Source organism: Leptonotus elevatus, chromosome 6 (assembly GCF_054856555.1).
Source record: "Leptonotus elevatus isolate MCC_2025b chromosome 6, RoL_Lele_1.0, whole genome shotgun sequence".
NCBI classification, from domain to species: Eukaryota; Metazoa; Chordata; class Actinopteri; order Syngnathiformes; family Syngnathidae; genus Leptonotus; species Leptonotus elevatus.
Window position 1 is genome coordinate 27,056,568 of NC_141244.1, and position 19,757 is coordinate 27,076,324.

The following is a 19,757-nucleotide window of genomic DNA, read 5'->3' on the forward strand; positions in this document are numbered from 1 at the left end:
CCCAGTCTGATGGGACCGTCTCATAAATAGGAAATGTTGGAAATCAGTCCTTGATTTCTGCGTGTTCAAATAAATTCAAAGTTGAAATCTGTGAACAAGTTTGCCAGCTTTTATTTCAGAGTCTGAAAGACAAATTGAAGGGGCTGCTCAATCCTACAGCTCACCCACAAATGTGTCCTTCTCAAAGTTCATACATGCATATATACACAAAATGTCGCCACCCCCTCCATCTTCAAGAAAGTACCATTTGGTCTTCCAGGCCATGTGACGTTTCCTGTCAAAACAAGTCTACACACCCCCTCTCCTTATCTCAGGATATGGGCAAACACTTCCTTGTACCAGGGACCCCCCATAAAACCCCAGATAGAGCACAGCCCCCCAGGAATAAAAGAGACACTTTGATCTTGTTTTGTCAGCAAATCGAAATACAATCAGGCCATCTCCCATTGAGTTCTTTTAGTCCTCAACAGATGTGAGGTAAAGAATTGGCTCCTAGATAAACAATTGACCTCTGTAGCATCTTCGCACCAGAGACTCCCGCATATCGGCCCTGTTGTTTCAGACACCCCTTATTTAGATTAAATCAGACACCTCACTTCCTTAGGGGGGAGAGAACACAGACCACAGGCTAACTAACATATGGGGAACAGTTTTACATATCTAACTAAAATCAAAAACACTTTGAAGAATATATATTGAAATAGAAAAACAATGTTAATAATCCAACAGAAACTGTAAAGAAGCCAACAATAGTAATGTTGACACAGTAAACGCAGCATGTTTGGAATGAAAGCACATGACTGAATCCCGAAAGACAGACAGCGCAGTTGACTCAGGGAAACTTCAAATTGCAGCATTTCTCATATATGATTTGCAAGAAATAAAGTTCTATTATCCAGCAAGTCTGTGTCCACAGAGTTGACTGCTTTTCTGGGAAGAAGAGAGAACCTGATTAAATTCACTGCGCTGGTAAAAAATGTAAATGATAAATTGATTACTTTCTTTGGAAAATTCATCCTGACGCTTGAATGCTAATGACAATTCCCAGCTGCCGTCACAAGTCAAAATGGCGGTCTTACTCGGGTGAAATGACCGAGTCTCTCCAAATGTGCGTCCATCGAAGAGCATTGGACTTTGGATTGTTGTCATTTGACTTGTGAAGATTATTTTGATTTCAAAATGTGATGAAACGTCATTTGAGTACAAGAACAATCTGCCTGGTTTGTATGCTAGTCACAGGCAAAAGCAATACAATATGCCGTTTGTTTTCGCCGTGCAATGCAAATGAAGCATTTGCATTGCGGAAAAATAGCAGGAATGTACGGAATTGTCAAAAGTCCTGTTTTTTCTGATGTTCTCCTTGAACAAGAAAGTTGTCTGCTTAACAAACAGACCAAATAATACAAACGTCCGACAATGGAAAATAAATAAATAAAAAATGCTGAACGTCCTATACGACAAGAGTCAAGGTCGGACAGGCAGGCAAGGCTCCAAAAAAATAAAAAAGTGTAAAAGTCTCAAAATAATGTGAAGGAAGGTCTCGATCACAAGCACGGGTTCGGCTTGCTTCCTCACGCTTGTTGAGAATGTTTCTTGTAAATCAGACGACAAATCAATTTGGTGTTTTTAAAAATCAGCATACTGTACTTTTAATGGAATGAGTTTTTGTGCATTACACTGCAAAATAAGAACAAAAATGTGTTGAATCAGAAAAGAAATGCAGGGCAACGTTACGAACACTGACAATAAAAACAAACATCACAGTGATTCCAGTGTGTCAGCTTGACCTTGAAAATCAATAGGGGTCCTTGCTGTAGGACAAGAAAGTCAGCGGGATATGGTCTTTTGTATCTTCTTTATCCTAAGAATGCTGCGACGTGATGTTTATGTAAACAGGAAGTCTGGCTCGCTGCCTCTTGGCTATTTCTGCTAAGCTAAAACATGCTCGTCTTTTGCAAGATTTTGTTGGCTTATGAAACAACGGACATGGCTGCTGTAGACTTGATTTGGAAATATGGGACCACTAAAGGAGCGAGAGATATGTTGGATGCTGTTTAGCATTGTTAACTTTGTTAACATTTTTACTGTTTTACTTTATATTTTAACCATTTTGTATTTAGTTATAGCTGTGTAGATGTAGGTATAATTATGTTAACTCAGTATGGCTCAATGAATAGAATTGTATTCTTATCTGTGTTACTTTCATGAGAGAAAGGGCAACGGGTTTGTACATTTGCTATCTTTAAGGGAGTTTTGTCTGGGGCCGGTCTAATAAGCACAGGCTTATTATTATTGTTTTTCTCTAATCTGATTTATACCCATGGGAACAGATTTTCTTGTATTCACTGAGTTGTAACAAATGTACTGTGGGCTGATGGGAGGAGACTTTTCGTATTCACCCACTTTTCAATAAATAATGATGTGCCGGAGAGCCGGACACACAATCTGATGGAACACGGCTTCAGTGTCGTCAGTTGTCATCAAAAGCTTTTGATACCTTTGCAAAGGGACTTCTTCACCAGGATCTCACCATTCAGTTAATTGAACACGCAAAGAGTACAATACTTAATATTGTCTACTCTAACAGCATTGTCACAACAAGTGTGACTGCACTATTTTTCACATTCCACAACATGTTGCTAATGGATGTAATTAGTGTAACAGATCCACGGCCGCAAACACAAACACACTTTTTGTGAAATTGGCAGCTCACAAAAGATTTATTTTGGTTGTCAAACTCATTTTTGTTACAGGCCACAATCAGCATGTTGACTTTTCCCCCCAAAAATATTTTGGCAACTTTTATCATGGCTAGGTAGACAAAGGATATGCAAATATAAAACTCACAAACAGTGGCCACCAAATGCGGCAATACGATATCATTCAAAATAAAAGTAATGTAGCGCTGTGTGGAAATGAACGTTTGCGAGCAGCTACAAAAGTTAGCGCGTCTACAATTGGTGACATAAATATAACAGACTCGCTACCGAGGCAGCTAACTAGCACGGCTAACAGAAGTGCGTTTCCGCCCTGACATTACTTCACAACGTGCAGAAGGGCAAAGCATATAACTACTCATTTTCTATTTTGATGCCATAACAGTTACATTCTTTATGTTTTTTTTTTAAATACATTTACTAATCTGCCTACTGGTCAAAGGAAAACATGTTTTTTGTATTGTAATTACAATAGCCTGATATTGTAAGCCTGTATTTTTGCTCAGTTATACCATCAGATTGGGATCCTGGTTTATACCAATTTGTAAACATAAAATAATGTAATTTGAAAAAAAAAAAGGCAATTTTGATGCAGATTTTCTGGAAAAAAAATGAAAAGAACAAATTAATTTATTCATTTTTAAGTAGAACCTTTTTTTTCCCATTCAGATTCCGGACCTTGAGTTTGACCCCTGTGACTTTTTGTATACAACCAAATAAAATGTGCATTTTCCATCACGTCTGCTTGAATTGAGATTCAGGTCTCCAAATTGCCTGAGATGAAATAAATGGATTGACTGCGTTGAACATTCATCGGTGCCGGAGTGCGACTGCGTCTACTGCGGGTGTATGCAAAGGAAGGCCCGCTTGTGCTTGCCGTAGTAGTAGGACTCCACGCTGAAGTTGTTGGACTCCGCCACCTCCTTGTAGCGACTGACGGCGTGCACCAGGCAGTCGGGGAAGCAGCGGTGGAGCGTGAGGGCCACCGTCATCATGTTGCCCTTCAGCTTCTGCTGCTCGATCTTCTCGTAGATGCGGGTCTTGTCGATGGGCCGCGGGTCCACGCAGAAGGACACCACCACCTTGATCTTGTTGCCGGTCATCAGATCGAACCAGTTGGCACCGTCGCTGCCGTGGAACTTGCGTCCCGCCAGCCAGTTGAAGAAGATGCGCTCGCGGTTCTTGAAGGCGCGCACCGACCAGTTGACCCAGTCGTACTTCTTGACCAGCGTGGACAGCAGCGAACGCGTGAAGTCCTCGCTGACCGCGCACGCCTCCTCCTTCAGCACGGCCTCCAGGTCCAGCTTGGCCTGGTCCACAAAGGTCTCGGTGCAGTGGTCCACGGCCGCCTTCATGCGCTTCTCCACCGCCCCCATGCGGTCCTGCCACTTGGTCATCAGGCCCGTTTCCATCGCGCCTTCCTTGAGGGCGGCGTAGCCCATGACGGCGATGAGGCCCACCACAAAGAGCTTCTTGAGCCGAGCGCAGAAGTCCTCCACCGCCCGCCGGCTCCTCTGCTCCGTGGCGACCACCGTGTCCAGCATGGGGTCGCCCGCCGCGTTCTCCCCCGTGACGCCGTTGTACAGGGCGTCCAAGTTCAAGTCGGCCTCGGTGTTTTCGTAATACTTGATGAACTTCTCCTTCTTCTTCTCCTTCATGCTGGGCTTGGCGTTGATGAACTCCTGGAACTTCTCGTACTGGCCCAGTATGTGAGCCTCGCGGTCCATGTTCTGCTTGTTCATCGATGTCCTCTGCAGCTCCAGGGCGATTTGGTCGATCTCGCTCTGGATGCCCACCAGCTTCTGGTTGACCTGCTCGATCTTCTGGCACAAGTAGATGGCCTCCTTGCCCTCCGGGTTGCTGAGGATCTCGGCCGAGGCCATGAACACCGCCTCCAGGATGGGGTGCAGCTGGCCAACGGTGGCGGCCAGAACCTCCGACGCCTGCCCCATGATGTCCACGCCTTTCTCAATCTTGTCCTTGTTGTCCACCAGCCAGTTTGCCACGCTGTCCATGGTTGCGGCAGTTGACGGCCGCTAGCTAACAGCCACCAAATGAATCCGTCGCACTCGGGGGACGTTCCTGAAAGGAGACCAAAGGGGGACACTCTTAAAGGAGACGTTTTAGGACATTTTCCACACAAATTCAAACCAAGTGGAAGCCAGTCAACAACCTTGTTGCAATTGGCCTCGTCTGGGGGCGGGGTCATGACTCAGCCCGCCCCCTCGACTGCGAGGTGGCTTGGATGTTGGCTTTGGTAGCTGCTAAGTCATAGCTGGACAGAATCAGTCCTCAATTCTGAACAGCTTACGCGGGGACACGTTTTCTGACACGAGGCAACCGGCAAAAAAATGTTCCACACTCGTTTGGTGGACAGACACTCCAGAAACCAAAACGTGCGCTCACTTTTCCACCACGCGTCCTCTCACCAAAGTCACCGGCAGGTACGAACTCCGAGAAGCGGACGTAGAACCTACTCCGGGACACGTCTGCACACGTCGGCATCGGGCCGCACCCTCGCAGCCGCACGGCCACGGCAGAAAATACACACAAACACACACGGATACCATCATGGTGTAACAATGGCGGCGAGCCAGCGCAAACACAGATGTTAGCAGTGGACGAAACGAGGTGGGGGATTTTACTGCGCCGGCACGTCACTTATCGTGTCGGCTGCGGAAAAGACACCAGGGAGATGATCTAAGTTGCGCTTCAACTGCCTGCGCTGGCCGTATTATGTCGGCGGGAAAGAGGCACACCCAAGCCTGGCTAATGAAAAGCCTTCGGCAACGCACTTGCGCAACCTTGTAATCACACACTACACACACACAAACACACACACACACACACACACACACTTGTCTTTGTATCCTCGTGGGGACATCTCATTGACATGATGCATTTCCTAGCCCCTCCCCCTAACCCCAACCATCAAAAAGGATTTCCTACCCCCATTCCTGACCCTAACCTCAACCATAACCCAATTCAAACCGAAACTCGAAAAGCAAGTCTCGACCCTCAAAAAGAGGTCTGAACTTGTGGGGACCAGCAAAATGTCCCCACAGTTTCAAGTCGGTCCCCACAATGGTAGTTAAACCTGGAAAAACATGTGTTTATGGGCCCTACAATGTAGCAAAGATAAAAGCACACCGACACACACACACACACACACACACACCCACACACACACACACACACACACACACACACACACACACACACACACACACAATGTACATTGCCAAAAATACAAATGAAGGTTCCTGTTATGTTGAGAGTCAAATTGACCCAAACTCTGCAGAAATATTTTTAAAAACATAAAATTAATTAGGAGGCTCTTGCTATTTTTTTTGTTCTTTTTCGGGGCATAGATTAAAAAATATATATCAAAATTATGCATCCAAAACTAGGAGTTATATTCTTTCAAATAAATCAATACAAATTGTTAAATTCTTTTTATACAGTAAAATTATTATGTACTCTAGTAAAACAATTAGTAAGTAGCTTAGACATCATTTGAACTTTGTCTATTTTGTCACTTACAGGACATTTTAAATATAATAACAGCCAAGTGACATCATTGTCACTAAAGCAAAAAAAAAAATGGGGGAAGTCCAATGTCGACATTCCCATTCTATTTCTAAATCACTGAAATCTGACAATCCTCTCAAGGAGCTCTGAACGTAACCTCAAAATTCCTCGCATCCAGTCTAATCTTATGAGTAATTCCATAACATTCTCAGAGGCAGGAATGGACAGAAAGTCTTATCTTGGTGAGGGAGGTGAGGTTGACCCCGTTGCTGGGGACGAGTCATCATTTGTGAAGCTGTGATTGGTTGACCCTGAACGCTCAGAAAAGAATACACGTTTGGAGAAAAGCATGCTCCCGAAATTCTATGAAATTAGACGGGAAGTCAACCCCAACATTTTCTTTACAATAAAATGTTGTCCATGAATCCAAACACAGTATAACTGATGAATTGTGTTTGTGGAATATGAAGGAATATGAATTCATCCCGGGGGGCGGCCATTTTGCCAGTTGCTGTCGACTGAAAATGACATCACAGCTGCTCAAGTCACTAATCAAGCCTCACCTGCTGTCTGAGTACGGTCATGTGACATCTGCAAACTCAGTTGCAATTGGTCGTTACGCAACTATGATGTCATTTTCAGTCGATGGCAAGTGACAAAATGGCCGCCCCCCCTGAGATGGATGCTTCCAATATTAATCAGAATGTCGTGTTTCGACTCGCGGGGGCTGCGTAGGACGCATTTTTGGCTCGACTGTAAATGTTGCAAACGGTCACAACGACATTTGCAAACAGTTTCAATGGTTGCAAACAATTTTTCTTGTTTTGAACATTTTGAAAGATGTCTTGGCAACGGCTACGTTCGCAAACAGTGAGATGCTAACTTTAGGCCCAACTTGCACAGCACTCGCATTGTGATCGTTTTATTATTAATTTATTTGCTTGTATTAATTGCTATGCTGGTCATTTTCACATTTCCAACATGTCAGCTCAATTCTGGTATTTCATAAATTCACTGTCATCCATCGTTTGGAGAATATCTCTTCTGTCCGCCATTTTGTCCTCTGCTGAGGGAACTCCGATGGCGACTTTCCTGCGCTTAACAGATTTCACCTCAGGAAGATTCTTCATCTTTTGATCTTTACTCGGATCGACTCGTCACTTTTAGGGGAAAATCCCGATTGGAAGAATGTTCTGCCACGAGGAGCGACATTTTGCACTCATGAGGAAAGCGGCCCCTTTTTTTTTTTTCTCTCGTTCTTTTTTGATGGCTGACAAAGCAGGTGCCATTTTGGACCGTGTTGTGCACACAAACATGGCAGGAGGGTTCATTAAAGCCGCCCGATAGTGATGAGGTCACTCGGGGTCGTTTTACTTTCAGTTTTCAGTTCAGTTTCAACCCAAAATTTGGCACATGCAGAAAAGTTTGCTTTTTTTTTTTTTTGAAAAGGCGAGGCACTTGTTAGCGAGTTCGCCCCCCCCCCCCCCCTTTGCAGCTTTCAGAGAGCTGGCAACACATCAGATGCCCCCCCCACCGTGACGACACCGATCCACCCTCCCACACGGGCCGAGGCCCTCGACGACGACGACGACGACGCCTGAAGATTTTCAACCAGCTGAAGGCCGCAAACAAAAAAAAAAGCACTTTTGACTCAACGGCAGAGCAAACGATTCGCGCTCCACTCGAACATTCCAGGCCACTTGACGGCACGTCATGCGTGACGTCCGCAACACGCAGACAACGTCGCTGGTCGGAAATGCGTCGGCAGATCAACCAAAGGCCTTCTTTTTTCTTTCAATGTCACTTTTTTTTCTGCTAAATGAAACAATAAAGGGTGAAGGAATGGATACGTTGAGCATCAAATCCACACCTTGAAAGGTCCAAATGCATTTGGATTTGCATGTTACGGCTTTAATTCTTTCCATTTCACATTCCTTCTTTCTCTCACTTTTTTTAAAGTACAAAATGCACCTGAAAGCATCAATTAATCAAATCGTCACATTTCCTTTTCACTTTCTTTTGCAAAAGAGAATTGAAGCCAATCTCACCTTCAAATGGACTGATCAAAGTCCACCAACCAAGCAACAAGAAGCTTTAATTCTTTCCCTTTCACTTTCTTTAGTTGGAGCCCAAAAGTGCTGAAGCAGTTGTCGGAATTCAAAAAAAAAAGAATAAAAAAAGCAAGCTTACCTTCTCAGACTCCGTCCAACTTGTTCCGTAATCCAGCTGGGAAGGCGAGCACCAGCCTCTGCCGGATGGATTTTTTTCCCTCTCTCTCCCTCTCTCCCTCCCTCTCCCTCCCTCCCCCCCGGTGCATCTCGTCACGCCCCCTGTGGAACTCCTCCGTCCTTTAACAGCATTCCAGACGAGTGGATGGAGCGAGAGGCACACTGGGACAGAAAGAGATAACATCCTGTAAACACTCCTCCCAAGTGGGGGTCATGTTGGCACAAGCACCCGACGTGACAAGAAACAAAAGTAGAACTTCATCAGTCTACCAATGCAGACTTTTCAGCTCATCATTTCTTTTCCTAACGCACTGAACGGGAAAAGCCCAAATGAACGGAAGAATCCGCGTGTGATGCAAAGCGAAAGTGTGTTGAGAAAGGAAAGGGGGGGAGTGAAAAGGGGGGCGCTCGGCCCGGTCGTCCCCAAGACAAAACCGGCCTTGTTGTCGCCGGACGCCGGTTGCCACGGCAACCGCACCCACTCTCATCAACTCGAGCCGACTGGAAGAGCCAACGCTCGGCCCGATTGCCCTAAAGACTTCCATTAGCGACGGCAGGCGATTGGTGGCCGGAAGAATCGTTCGGTCACGGCGCGCCGTCCGGATGAAAGGCCACGTTTGTGTCGGCCCGCACGCCGTGACAGGCGCCGCCGCGGCATCACAAGTTCTTTTGGTCCAATTTGGTCACGTGCTCTGTTTCTTTCCGATACCTGACCTGCGATAAGCACACATTCGGAAGCGATTTTTCGAGGGCTTGTTAAAAAGTGTCAGGAAAGTCCATTTCGAACAAGGGTGTCAAACGTACGGTCCGTCGCAGAGTCCAATCCGGCGCGAAGGGATAGCGAAATATGAACTGCAACTTTATTAAAAAAAACATTTTATGATCTCTGGTGGACGTCTAACAAGTGGGAAGGGACGCTTGCTTTGTTTAAGAGACACGGAGAATGTTTTTCTATTGACTGGCTTTTATCTCTTTGACCTTGGCCAGCATCTAATGTTTCCTGCCTGCCGCTAAAGTGTTCCCCTCTGCCCCCCCCTTCCCCCCCCCTCCCCCAACCCCCCCAGCCGAGATCAACAAGTGCAAGCTGGAAATAACGTGTTTTATTTCCAGGTCATTTCTTTTGTCCAATAATATCGTGAATTACTGGGCGAGGGGCCATCATTCATTGTATGACACATGCAGTGAATACAAAAGTCTACACACCCCTGTTCAATTTTGTGATATAAAAAATGAGACCATGATCAATTATTGGAAAACGTTTACCATTAAAGTCACCTGTACGATGTACAACTTATTATTATTATTATTATTATTATTATTCATTGATTTGATGATTTCTAGTTGTTGTGTTTATTTGAGATGTCATAGAAGTGCTTTTGGATATCGCCGGTGGGATTAGATGTGCGCAAACAAGCCACGAGTATGACGCTTTCAAAGACAAATATTATTTTACTATTATTAATACTGGACTGGACAAACCGGTTTGTGGCTTCAATAAGAAAAAAAAAAAAAGAGTATAGAAAAGTATTTCCTTCCACTTCTGCATTAGAATAACAACAACAAAAAGGCCATTTTGGTTACAATGTATGGAGGCCCTAAAGTGACATGGGGGGGAATTTAAAAATAAAAAGTTTCACATTAGGACAAATGAGAAACTTTTGCATTAGCATGAGAAACTTTCTGGTTAGAATAAGAACGTTTCTCGTCCCAATGAAAAAGACATTTTCCAATTTTGTGTCTGCGACTTCACTGTCATCCGATATCAACATTTCAACAGAAAACTTTTGCTTGAATGGAGGATGTTCCCGCAGATGTTTCCGGGACAGGACGTGCAGTGACACGTTCGGCCCGTAGGGGTCAACAGAGGGCGAGGAGGAGGAGGAGGAGGAGGAGGAGGAGGAGGAGGAGGAGGAGGAGGAGGAGGATGCTTCCTTCGCCCACTCCGGTCATCCGTCACTCTCTCGGGTCAATACGAAGCGACAGGAGAGGAAAGAGATAAAAAAAAAAAAAAAAGGCCGGGAGGGAAGCGCAATCGATCGATTGGCTGCCGTTGAGCCGCTTTTGCTGGAGCGCCACCAGGACGCGCAACCCAATGATTCATTTGGGCCCGCTTGCTGCTTAATTACATTCTCCACATTTAGTTATTTACTTTCCGCTGCCTTCATTTACTTAAACAAGATATTCACGCTAGTCAGCAAAATGTCCTATTTGTCTAATTGGGTCTGACTTGAAATCAATGAAGTCACGTAATTATTAGGTGAGAATTGACATTTTCAGAGAAAAGTGTCGGTTTTTTTACCCCATAATATGACAGGGATAAAGTTGTGTTTGTTGCCTCATTTTCGAGTGTCCACATCTTGAAAACGTCCAAATGGAAAACCTTCACATTTTCTCGTGCCTTTTTTTTTTTTTCGGTTTCATGGGCAAAAAAAAGAAGAAGAAACAACTTGTAAATATTTTGGAAAACAAAACATGTTGGAAGGTGGTTGAGTACCCCCCCCCCCCCCCCCCCCTTCTTATATTCACCCCCAGGCCCTCTGATGACTAAATGTTTGTGCCGGCATCTGATTGGCTGAGAGACAAACATCATCTCAGTGGAGGTCTTGGTCTGCTTCTGCTCTCCTTCACTTCCTGTTTCCCACACTTTTCGTGTGTGTGTGTGTGTGTGTGTGTGTGTGTACATACTACATTGTGAGGACCAAAATACGTCTTTAACCAACAGATTGAGGGCATTTTTGTCAAGTGAGAACATTTTGGCGGATCCTCACAACTGAAGACCTCTTTTTGAGGGTCAAGACTTGGTTTTAGAGTTTAGGTTTGAATCGGGTTATGGTCGAGGTTAGGGTCAGGAATGGGGGTCGGCAATAATTTTTGATGGTTGAGGTTAGGGGGAGGGGCTAGGAAATGCATTATATCTATGGATGTCCTCACAATTATACAAGTACGAGTATGTGTGTGTGTGTATACACCAGTATTGCAAGTTACCTTGACAAAGTAATCATAATAATAAAATTACACAAAGTAATCAGATTACTGACAATCCTGACACGACAGATTTTATATTTGATACATTAAAAAAATAATAATAAAGTACATACATTTAAAGAAAGACTCATCTATCATAAGATCACATGTTCTCTTAAAATGGAATGAAATGAATGTCAATTTTCTCTTCTTGTCATTTCTAATTTCAGGCGAGCTTCCGCGCTGCATGCGGCTCTCGTGTCTGCTTGGAATCTGATGACATCTCGTCCAAAACGTGACAGAAGCTGCTTTGTCGGAAGACCTCGTTCGTTTGTTGCATTCACTTGTGCCACGAGTCTTGCGTCTAATTGCATGTCGGCTGCTCGCCAGCAGGGGGCTCCCTCCACGTTGCACTTGCTTGTCCTCGCTCTCCCTTTCAAGAAGACGCCATCATGGCTTGAAGGCCTTTTATCCAATTGGATCAGTCAAAGAGCAGGATGGATGCCTAATAACATCATCCTGAGCCGAGAGGAGCCTCACATCGATCCGCTCGTTCATTTTGCTGATGAAATATTGATATTGGCTTCTATCTGCTTCCGCAGATGAAGACATTCTCTCTGCCATTTTCTTTCTTTCTTCCAAATGAGGACTAACTGACTTCAAAATCTCATTTGCACGTGCAGGCCTGCTGCTCCGTCACAATCACACGTTAAGGAACTGCTGAGTTGACAGCGCCCTCTGTCGGCCGATCACTTGAGCTACACTTTCACCCCGAGTTGATATGATGACGATTCGTGACGCAGATTGATTTCTTGGCGATCGGCTGGGATCGGAACCTTTCAATTCCATCAAACACGCTTGACAACAGGCGGTCAAGAGTCGAGCTTTTCTGCACAAAGATTGTGTCTCACTTTTTTATACGCAAGTGTTGAACTGCCGACTACGTTTGAACGTATTTGAACATATTGTCATTAATTCGAACATGCTCGCACTCGCAAATATGTTCGAACGTACTTGTCGGCTAAATGCTACAACCAGCATCCCCCCCCCCCCCCCCATAATGCCGCAGCGTATACTTGTGCACGCGAGAGGGAAAATAAACGTGTTTTTTTAACAATTTGGCCCACATTACACCAATATGTTTAAAAATGAAATACCATTTGTTTCTTGTTTACGATAATGCCACGTGGTATTGACATTATGGCAAAATACCGGATGCTACGTTTGTAGCATTTAGCCTACAAGCAGTGTTTGAACTTGATTTGATTTATTTGTCTCCTTTCCAGCCAGTCGGAGCTGCAAAATCGGTCAGGATCCTTCAAGTGTTGCCACTGAGGCTTTTTTAACGAGCGGGAGGGAACGGAAAGAGCACGTCTCCGATCAATATTTGCCACCTTTGGCCAAAGGCCGTGCAGCCACGAATCAATTTGCTGCCACCGCAATAAAAGAAAAAAATTGCTCCCTTTGGACTGATGCTGCTTGTTGTTGTGTCGCCACGCGGAGAGCGGATTTGAAAATTTGGGAACGGATGGTCGGAGTGACGCAGCGCACACAAGCAGGAATCCTGCAACTGCTCACGACGACTCTCGCATTTGAATAACGATCACTAATTTGAATCAGAGGGCGTGGCGGGAAACATCACATGCAAGTGTTAATATTTCTTACCATTCACAAATCCTTCGGCGTTCCCGTCCATGTTGAAAGTTGAAAAGTTCTCTCTGCTCACAAACCAAAATCAATTCCTCGTTCTCCAGCGGAAAACAACATCAGCGCGGCCTTGTGGTGTTTATTTCTCATCATTTTCATAGCGCATGAAGCCGGGCTAAATCCAAGGCGACTGACGAGACAACGAGTCACACCTGGATAAGACGCGGGTCGCTGCAGGGAGCTGATTGGCTGACACGGGAAGCCGCACATTAAAACGTTGACGTGACAAAACACGAAGGCAAACAAAATGGAATCAAAACAAAGTCAAAAGCGTGTTAGCACGCTAGCCTCATTGAGGGCTCTTAATTGTCCGCAGGTGGCTTTAATGCGGACGCTTGTTTGTGCTGCGATCGGCCGGGGACCGGTCCACAGCGCCGGCTGGGACAGGTTCTGGCCCGACCACGACAAACTACAGCAAATGGATGGATGGAATAGGTCAAGCCTTCAACAAAAAAAAAAAAAAAGTTGACAAAGGTCCAATAAGCTAAATGAGTCGAATGGAAAAGCATCCGTATTAAAGCACGGCATCATTTTTCAGTGTCCGTTTTACAGCCGGGCACGAGACTGCAGAAAGCGTCTGGGTAATGAATGCTACGCATGCTAAGCTAAGCACTTTGCGACTCGCCTGCGGTCTGGGAAACGCTGACTCGGGTGCGAAGGGGAATTCAATTAGCGGCCGCAGATGCTAACGGTGCGGCGTCAATCACATTTGTGCCGCGAGGAAGAGGAAAAGCGATGAGATTAAACACTTCCCCACATCCATAAACGACTTGTCCGCTGGCAGGAAGCAAAACGCATTCAATGCGTACTTTATTGACACAAATCAATCCCGACTTTTTCTTGGCATTAGAAATCATATTTGGACATTAAATGTGTGCTCCCAAATGTCTTTTCTGCTCTTGAATATCATTTTTGAGTTCATGGCTTGAGAAGTCGGTGGTTCTTAAAAGTGCAACGCTTACGTGAGGCTTTGATCCGGGGGTGTTGGCGTTGGGGGCGGGATCACGTTAGTGTTTTAGAGTTGAGTTTTGGGCGGTAGGTTTATGTTTAGAGGCTAAAAACAGTCGGTCAAAAAATAACCCAATTTGGGTCCAAAAAAAGGCTTCATGTGACTCAACTTTTTTTTTAAACTCAACTGTTTTTAGAGTGTAGAGTTTATGTTTAAGGTTAGGGAGAGAAAGGGTTAAGGTTTGAATAAGGGGGCTGCGGTTAGTAAATATGGATTATCGGGTTAAGGGATTGGGATTTAGGGTTATAGTAAAGGGATTAGGGTTTGCAGGGTTGGGTTTAGTGGCTGTTTATTTTCTGGATTAGGTTTACGATTAGGGATTAAGGGTAGTGTTTACTGCCACATAATTTGACCCAGGTTCCAAATATTGCCCCAGGAATTGGAAATGCAGAAGTTGCAGGTTTCCAAATTGTAATTCCCGGAGGTCTGGCAAGGGGGTCTCCCTCCAATTCCCGTATTCTGCCATGTTTACTTTTTGGGCTGAGGTGGAATTTTTGGAACGACACCCGCGCTAATCCTTTCTTTACCTGACACGGGGGTGACGAGGGTGCCAGGGGTTCGAGTAAATATAGCGGATTAGCGGGTTAGGTGAAGTCTTTAATGCTTCACACAGTTTGTATGGACACGCACAGGTCTGATTCTGATTCTTCTCCAGAACCTCCTAAAAAATAATGGCTATGTTTATATTTGAGGAAATTGCGGTTGGATCGTTAAGGTTAGTGAGTTAGCGTCATAGGGTTAATGATTAGATGCCCGGTTTATGGTAAAGGGGTTTGAGTTTGGAGGATGTTAGGATTAGGGGCCAGGAATTTAGCTGTTTGGGATTTGGGTTTGGGCTTTGAGGTTTAGGGTCCGGGAGTTAGCGGGTTGGGGTATAGCAGTGGTGAGGGTTGAGGGTTCTAAGGAATCCCCGTTTTGGAGGGCTTGCGCTGGCGTTTCAGTCGGCGTGTACGCACACGGCGACGTTCTTGTGCCTCTCCCAGTAGTGACAATCTTCCGGGAAACTCCAAGCCGCCGCCGACTCCTTGTGGCGGCTGACGGCGTGAACCACAAAGCCGCTCATCTGCTTCTCCAGGACGTCCACCACGGCGGGGGCGTTGCCCTTGCGGGCGGCGCCCTCCATCATCCCCAGTACGGCGTCCCTGGGCACCGGCCGGGGCCCGGTACTGAAGGACGCCACCAGGTTGATGTTGTTGACCTGCACGACCTCAAAGCAGTTGCGGCCCGCCACGTGGTGGAAGCGCTCGCCGGCCCGCCAGTTGCGGTAGGCGCTCCCCGAGTGGTTGATGAGGCGCACCGACCAGCTCGCCCAGTCGTACTTCTTGACCAGGAAGTCCAGCAGCTGCCGGCTGGTCTCCTGGAGGTCGTCGCTTTCGTTCTCCTGGAGCAGACGCTGGGCGTCCATTCTGGCCTGCTCGGGAAAGGCGTCCACGCAGGACTGGATGGCGGTCTTCATCCGGAGCTCCACCTCATCCATCTTATGGCTCCAAGCCTCCATTTTGTCCCGTTCTTCCTGCTGGTCTTGCGTCAAGGCCGCGTGGCCCATCAGAGCGATGAGACCCAAGCACAGAAGCTCCTTCATGCGCACGCAGAAGTCCTCCAGCAGGCGGCGGTTCCTGGAGACGTACCTGGCAACACATCGCATCGGCAGAATCTTTTCAGACGTTGTCTGCTTTTCATGTCCGCATTTTTACAACGGCACCCGAACCCTAAACTCAAATCTCGTTTGTAACCCAAAACGTAAACTATCTTAACGCCCAAACCGACTCCGATCCCTAAACCTGACGTTTACATCTGGTCAAACAAAAACAATTCTAACTCTGAATTCTAATCTGCAATACTCCGTAAACTGCCTTCTAATAACACCAATCCTACACTTTAAAAAAAAGTTGGGTCAAAAATAACCCAACTATGGGTCAAAACTGGATCGATCCTCTGCTTGGGTCGATTTGACGCAACTTTGAGTCAAGAAATGAAATCTTTTGGTGCAAAACAACTCATAAATATTGTTCAAATCCTTTAAATGTGGTCATTTTGTATGACACAAGCCAGAACGTTGGGTCAAATTGACCCATCGAGTGGATCGGTCCACTTTCGATCCATAATTGGCTTACATTTTCTCGAGTGTCAACTCTCCAATCCAAACCCAACAGTTGGCAAAATAAAATCCCCATAACGGATTAATTGGCCAATTAGACAAAAATATAACCTGAAACATGAATCTGTTTGTTGCTCCCTTTTCATTAAATTCTTTGTCCTTTAGTATTTAACTTTACAAAAGTGATTTAAAAAAAATCAGCAAAAATAAACGGACCATTTTTTTGTGGATTTTTGGAGCCTCCTGTTGTTGGCCAAATTTAAAAAGAGCCAATAATGGCCGCTCAATGGTTGAGACCGTAAAACCAAGCGTACCGTTCCACCACGTCCAGAACGGACTCCCCAAAGCTGCTGTTGCCCATCAGCGCGTGGTAGAGCACAAACAAGTTCTTCTCGCCGCCACTCCTGCAGAAATGCTCCAGGAACAACTTGGTCTTGACCTCACGGAACTGCGGCTTGGCCTCGAGGACGTCCATGTACTTCCTGAAGTGATTGCGGAGGTTCTCCTCCACGGCGAAGTACCGCGAGTCCAGCCGGGCCTTCTTGATCTCGCAGTCGATGTCCTCCAGCTGGCCCGACAGAAGGTCCAGACTGTTGCGGACCGTCAGGAACTGCTCCTTGACGTAGAAGACCTCCTCGCTGCGGACGTTGTCCATCGCCAGACGCAGGACGGGGGCGGCGACCTCGCACAGCGGGAAGAGTTCCCCCACCGCGCTGGCCGCCACCTCGGCGCCGCGCTCCAACATGTCCATGGCCGCCCCGATGGCCTCCTTCTTCCGGGCCACTGCCTTCTCCAGGGGGCTACTCATGGTACGCTGCAAGACAGGACAATCCCTTCCTGGTAAATATTCAAAACGTATCGCACAAGTGCAGATTTGTAAGCGTCGGCCGTTGCCGTGACAACGGCAGCCCGGCTGTCGTCAGACCGGCTGAGGCGAACTCTGCAAAGCCGAAGGAACAACAAGAAGGAAAAAAAAAACGAGCAGCGCATCTCGTTGCGTTGTTGTTCCATTTTGCCAACAGCTTTTCCTGCACTCTGCATCAATAATTTATTTATTTAAGAAGCCTCGGTGGATTGGAAAAGTCACTCATCTCTGTCGGCCAATCAGAGCGCTGAAAAACAAAACAACAAAACTTGGTCTGGCTAACTATAGCGTGCTACAACCGCTACAATGTGATTTCTTCATTTTGCTGTCCAATGATGTCCGCATCGCACTTTTAGCAACATCAAAAAGCTGAATCTGAAAACTGACGACAAAGAGGGTTTTCATACTGGACTGGACTCTACAGTTGACTCAATCTGTTTTGATATGCAGGAAGTAAAAGTAAAACGTCCTCAGGAAAATACTCCGTTTAATAAGAAATAAGTCATTTGTAATTGACTTGTTAGCTTGCGCGCTAACTTGTGACTAGCACGTGTGGTGGATGCCGCCCCCCCCCCCACCACCTTTTTTTAAGAAAATAAATAAATACGTCAGTTGACCACATTTTCCTCATGTGCAAGCGATCATGATGTCCGACATTCAAATCAAATCCATTCAAAGGACTTTTAATTTCTAGTGTTAGTAATAATTGTTCCATTTTGTCACACATTTCTCACCATTTTGAAGCCTCGTTAACAACAATTTTGCTATATCATTCAGGTGAGCAACACTCTACTGTGTTCGGACTCAAATTGAAAAGACATTTCTTTTCACTTCAAAGAGACTTTAAGCAGCAAAGCGATTGTGAATGCCAACATTTCAACCACCACCGTCGAAAACAATTAATTCCCATCCTGGTGAAATTGGATGTGGCCAGCTGCGAGGCTGCTCCTGTTTTCATAAATAAAAATCATAAATAAAACACAACACTGATGCCGGTGATGTCATACACACAAAATGGAGGCTGTGTACGTGCGTGCGTGCGTGATTCATTCGCGGAGCATCCAAGACCGAGCCTGCAATCTAAAAAAAGAAAAAAAGGAAAAAAGAAAGATATCCACATAAATCATCACAAATAATCAAATACGATTCTGGGTGGAGAAACAAATCAAAAGAAGAAAAAGAAAGCAGCAAGTGTTTGGTGGAAGCGCGCCTTTACGCACAAGTGGCCCCCATGCAGTGACGTCACGCGGATTTTCATCAGTCCGGAGAAAAAAAGCATTCAGCACATTCTTACTGACCTCTGCTTCTTCTTTTTTCTTCTTCTTCTTCTTGTTGTTTCACGCCGGACAAGTTGAGTGGAAGCTTCCCCGCGTGCTGCTTGTGCGTGAGGAAAAGCTGCATGGGGAGGGGTCCGAAAAAGAAGACAGAGAAAAAAGGAAGGAGTGATGCGCAATAGAGGGAGGGAGGGAAGGAGGTAAAAGAAGGAGGGAGAGATGCGCGAGACGACACAACTTGATGTCCTTTTTCGTCGACAAGATTCCTTTTTGTCTTCATTATTTGTGTGCTTTTTTGCTTTTTGGTCCACCTTGAGGAGCGTCTTGAAGGTGAACACGCCACTGAAGGTAAGATGATCTCATTTATGTTGAACATATGATTGCGCTTGTTAAAAAAAAAAAAAGAGGGGGGGGGGGGGGTCAAGACATTCACAAACAAGCAAAGATCTTGCCCTTAATGAGGTTTGATGGGGTTTCTTCTCTTCTTTTCTTTCTTTGTTGTGCGCTGAATCCATTTCTGCTGTGGCTCAAATGTTGCATTTCAAACCTGGAGCAAGACGGTTTGGTTTGGAACAGGATGTGCATGCAATTGCGCAAATGCTACTTGCGCAAAAATGCTAAATGAACCCCTCCACCCACCCGCAACCTGCACCAAAAATAAATCACGATGACGACGCAAATCCGGCCTACAGATACGCAACAGTTCAAATTGTTGACATGCTTTTTCATTTATTTAATTTATGTATTTAGTCATATATGCTGCAGAATTGTGCCAGTCTAATCAGCATTTTTTTTTCCTGCATTGCACACGTGAAACCACTTCATCTGGATATTCATGATGCCGGCTTCAACACTCGACACCTTCTTTATTTCATAAATGAATGAATAAATAAAAAATAACTACGCCATTGCTCTATTAAAATGAAATATAGCGTAGAAAGCAAATACAGTCAAAGGCGAGTGAAATGTATACAGGCTATTTATAGCTCGTAATCACAAAAGAGTGTCAAGGGGCCTCCTCGGCCCACATTGGAAATTATAAACGACATTTAAACCTGATCAGATCTGACTTTTTAGACAGATCTCAACACCCCAGGGGAGTGGGGAGGGGTGGGGTGGGGTGGGGGAGGGGGGGGGGGGTCACGTGGGGAAAAGCGATGAAATGTAGTTAGTGCGTGATGGACAGTCCGTGGAAAGGTGAAACGTTTGCGGTTGAGAGAAATAGCAACATCTGCTGGACATATTGAGAAATTGCACCCCGTGTTGCTCTCTGGTCATTTTATGGATATTGACGCACATCGCTCGTTTAGTACGTCCAAATGTTGAGTCTATTTGATATTTCCCCCCCACAAATCAATAGTATT

General features: G+C 45.5%; 2 protein-coding genes across 3 annotated transcripts; both read right to left on the minus strand.

Annotated features, from left to right (window-relative positions):
- Nucleotides 1-95: 95 nt before the first annotated feature.
- On the minus strand, nucleotides 96-8,518 carry rpz5 (rapunzel 5). The gene is made up of 2 exons (XM_086079324.1): nucleotides 8,439-8,518; nucleotides 96-4,799 (listed from the first exon to the last, which is right to left on the minus strand). Exon 2 carries the CDS (start codon nucleotides 4,730-4,732, stop codon nucleotides 3,554-3,556), a length of 1,179 nt encoding a protein of 392 aa, XP_085935450.1. The 5' UTR covers nucleotides 4,733-4,799; nucleotides 8,439-8,518; the 3' UTR covers nucleotides 96-3,553.
- A 5,422-nt stretch (nucleotides 8,519-13,940) lies between these two features.
- LOC147173033 (protein rapunzel-like) lies at nucleotides 13,941-18,986 on the minus strand. 2 transcript variants are annotated; one of them, XM_086079669.1, is made up of 3 exons: nucleotides 18,418-18,986; nucleotides 16,569-17,068; nucleotides 13,941-15,784 (listed from the first exon to the last, which is right to left on the minus strand). In XM_086079669.1, the coding sequence occupies exons 2-3, from the start codon at nucleotides 17,060-17,062 to the stop codon at nucleotides 15,094-15,096; spliced, it is 1,185 nt and encodes a 394-aa protein (XP_085935795.1). In that variant the 5' UTR covers nucleotides 17,063-17,068; nucleotides 18,418-18,986; the 3' UTR covers nucleotides 13,941-15,093. The 2 variants fall into 2 exon arrangements, with proteins under 2 accessions (XP_085935795.1, XP_085935794.1); XM_086079668.1 differs by lacking the exon at nucleotides 18,418-18,986 and adding an exon at nucleotides 18,149-18,169.
- Nucleotides 18,987-19,757: the final 771 nt, after the last annotated feature.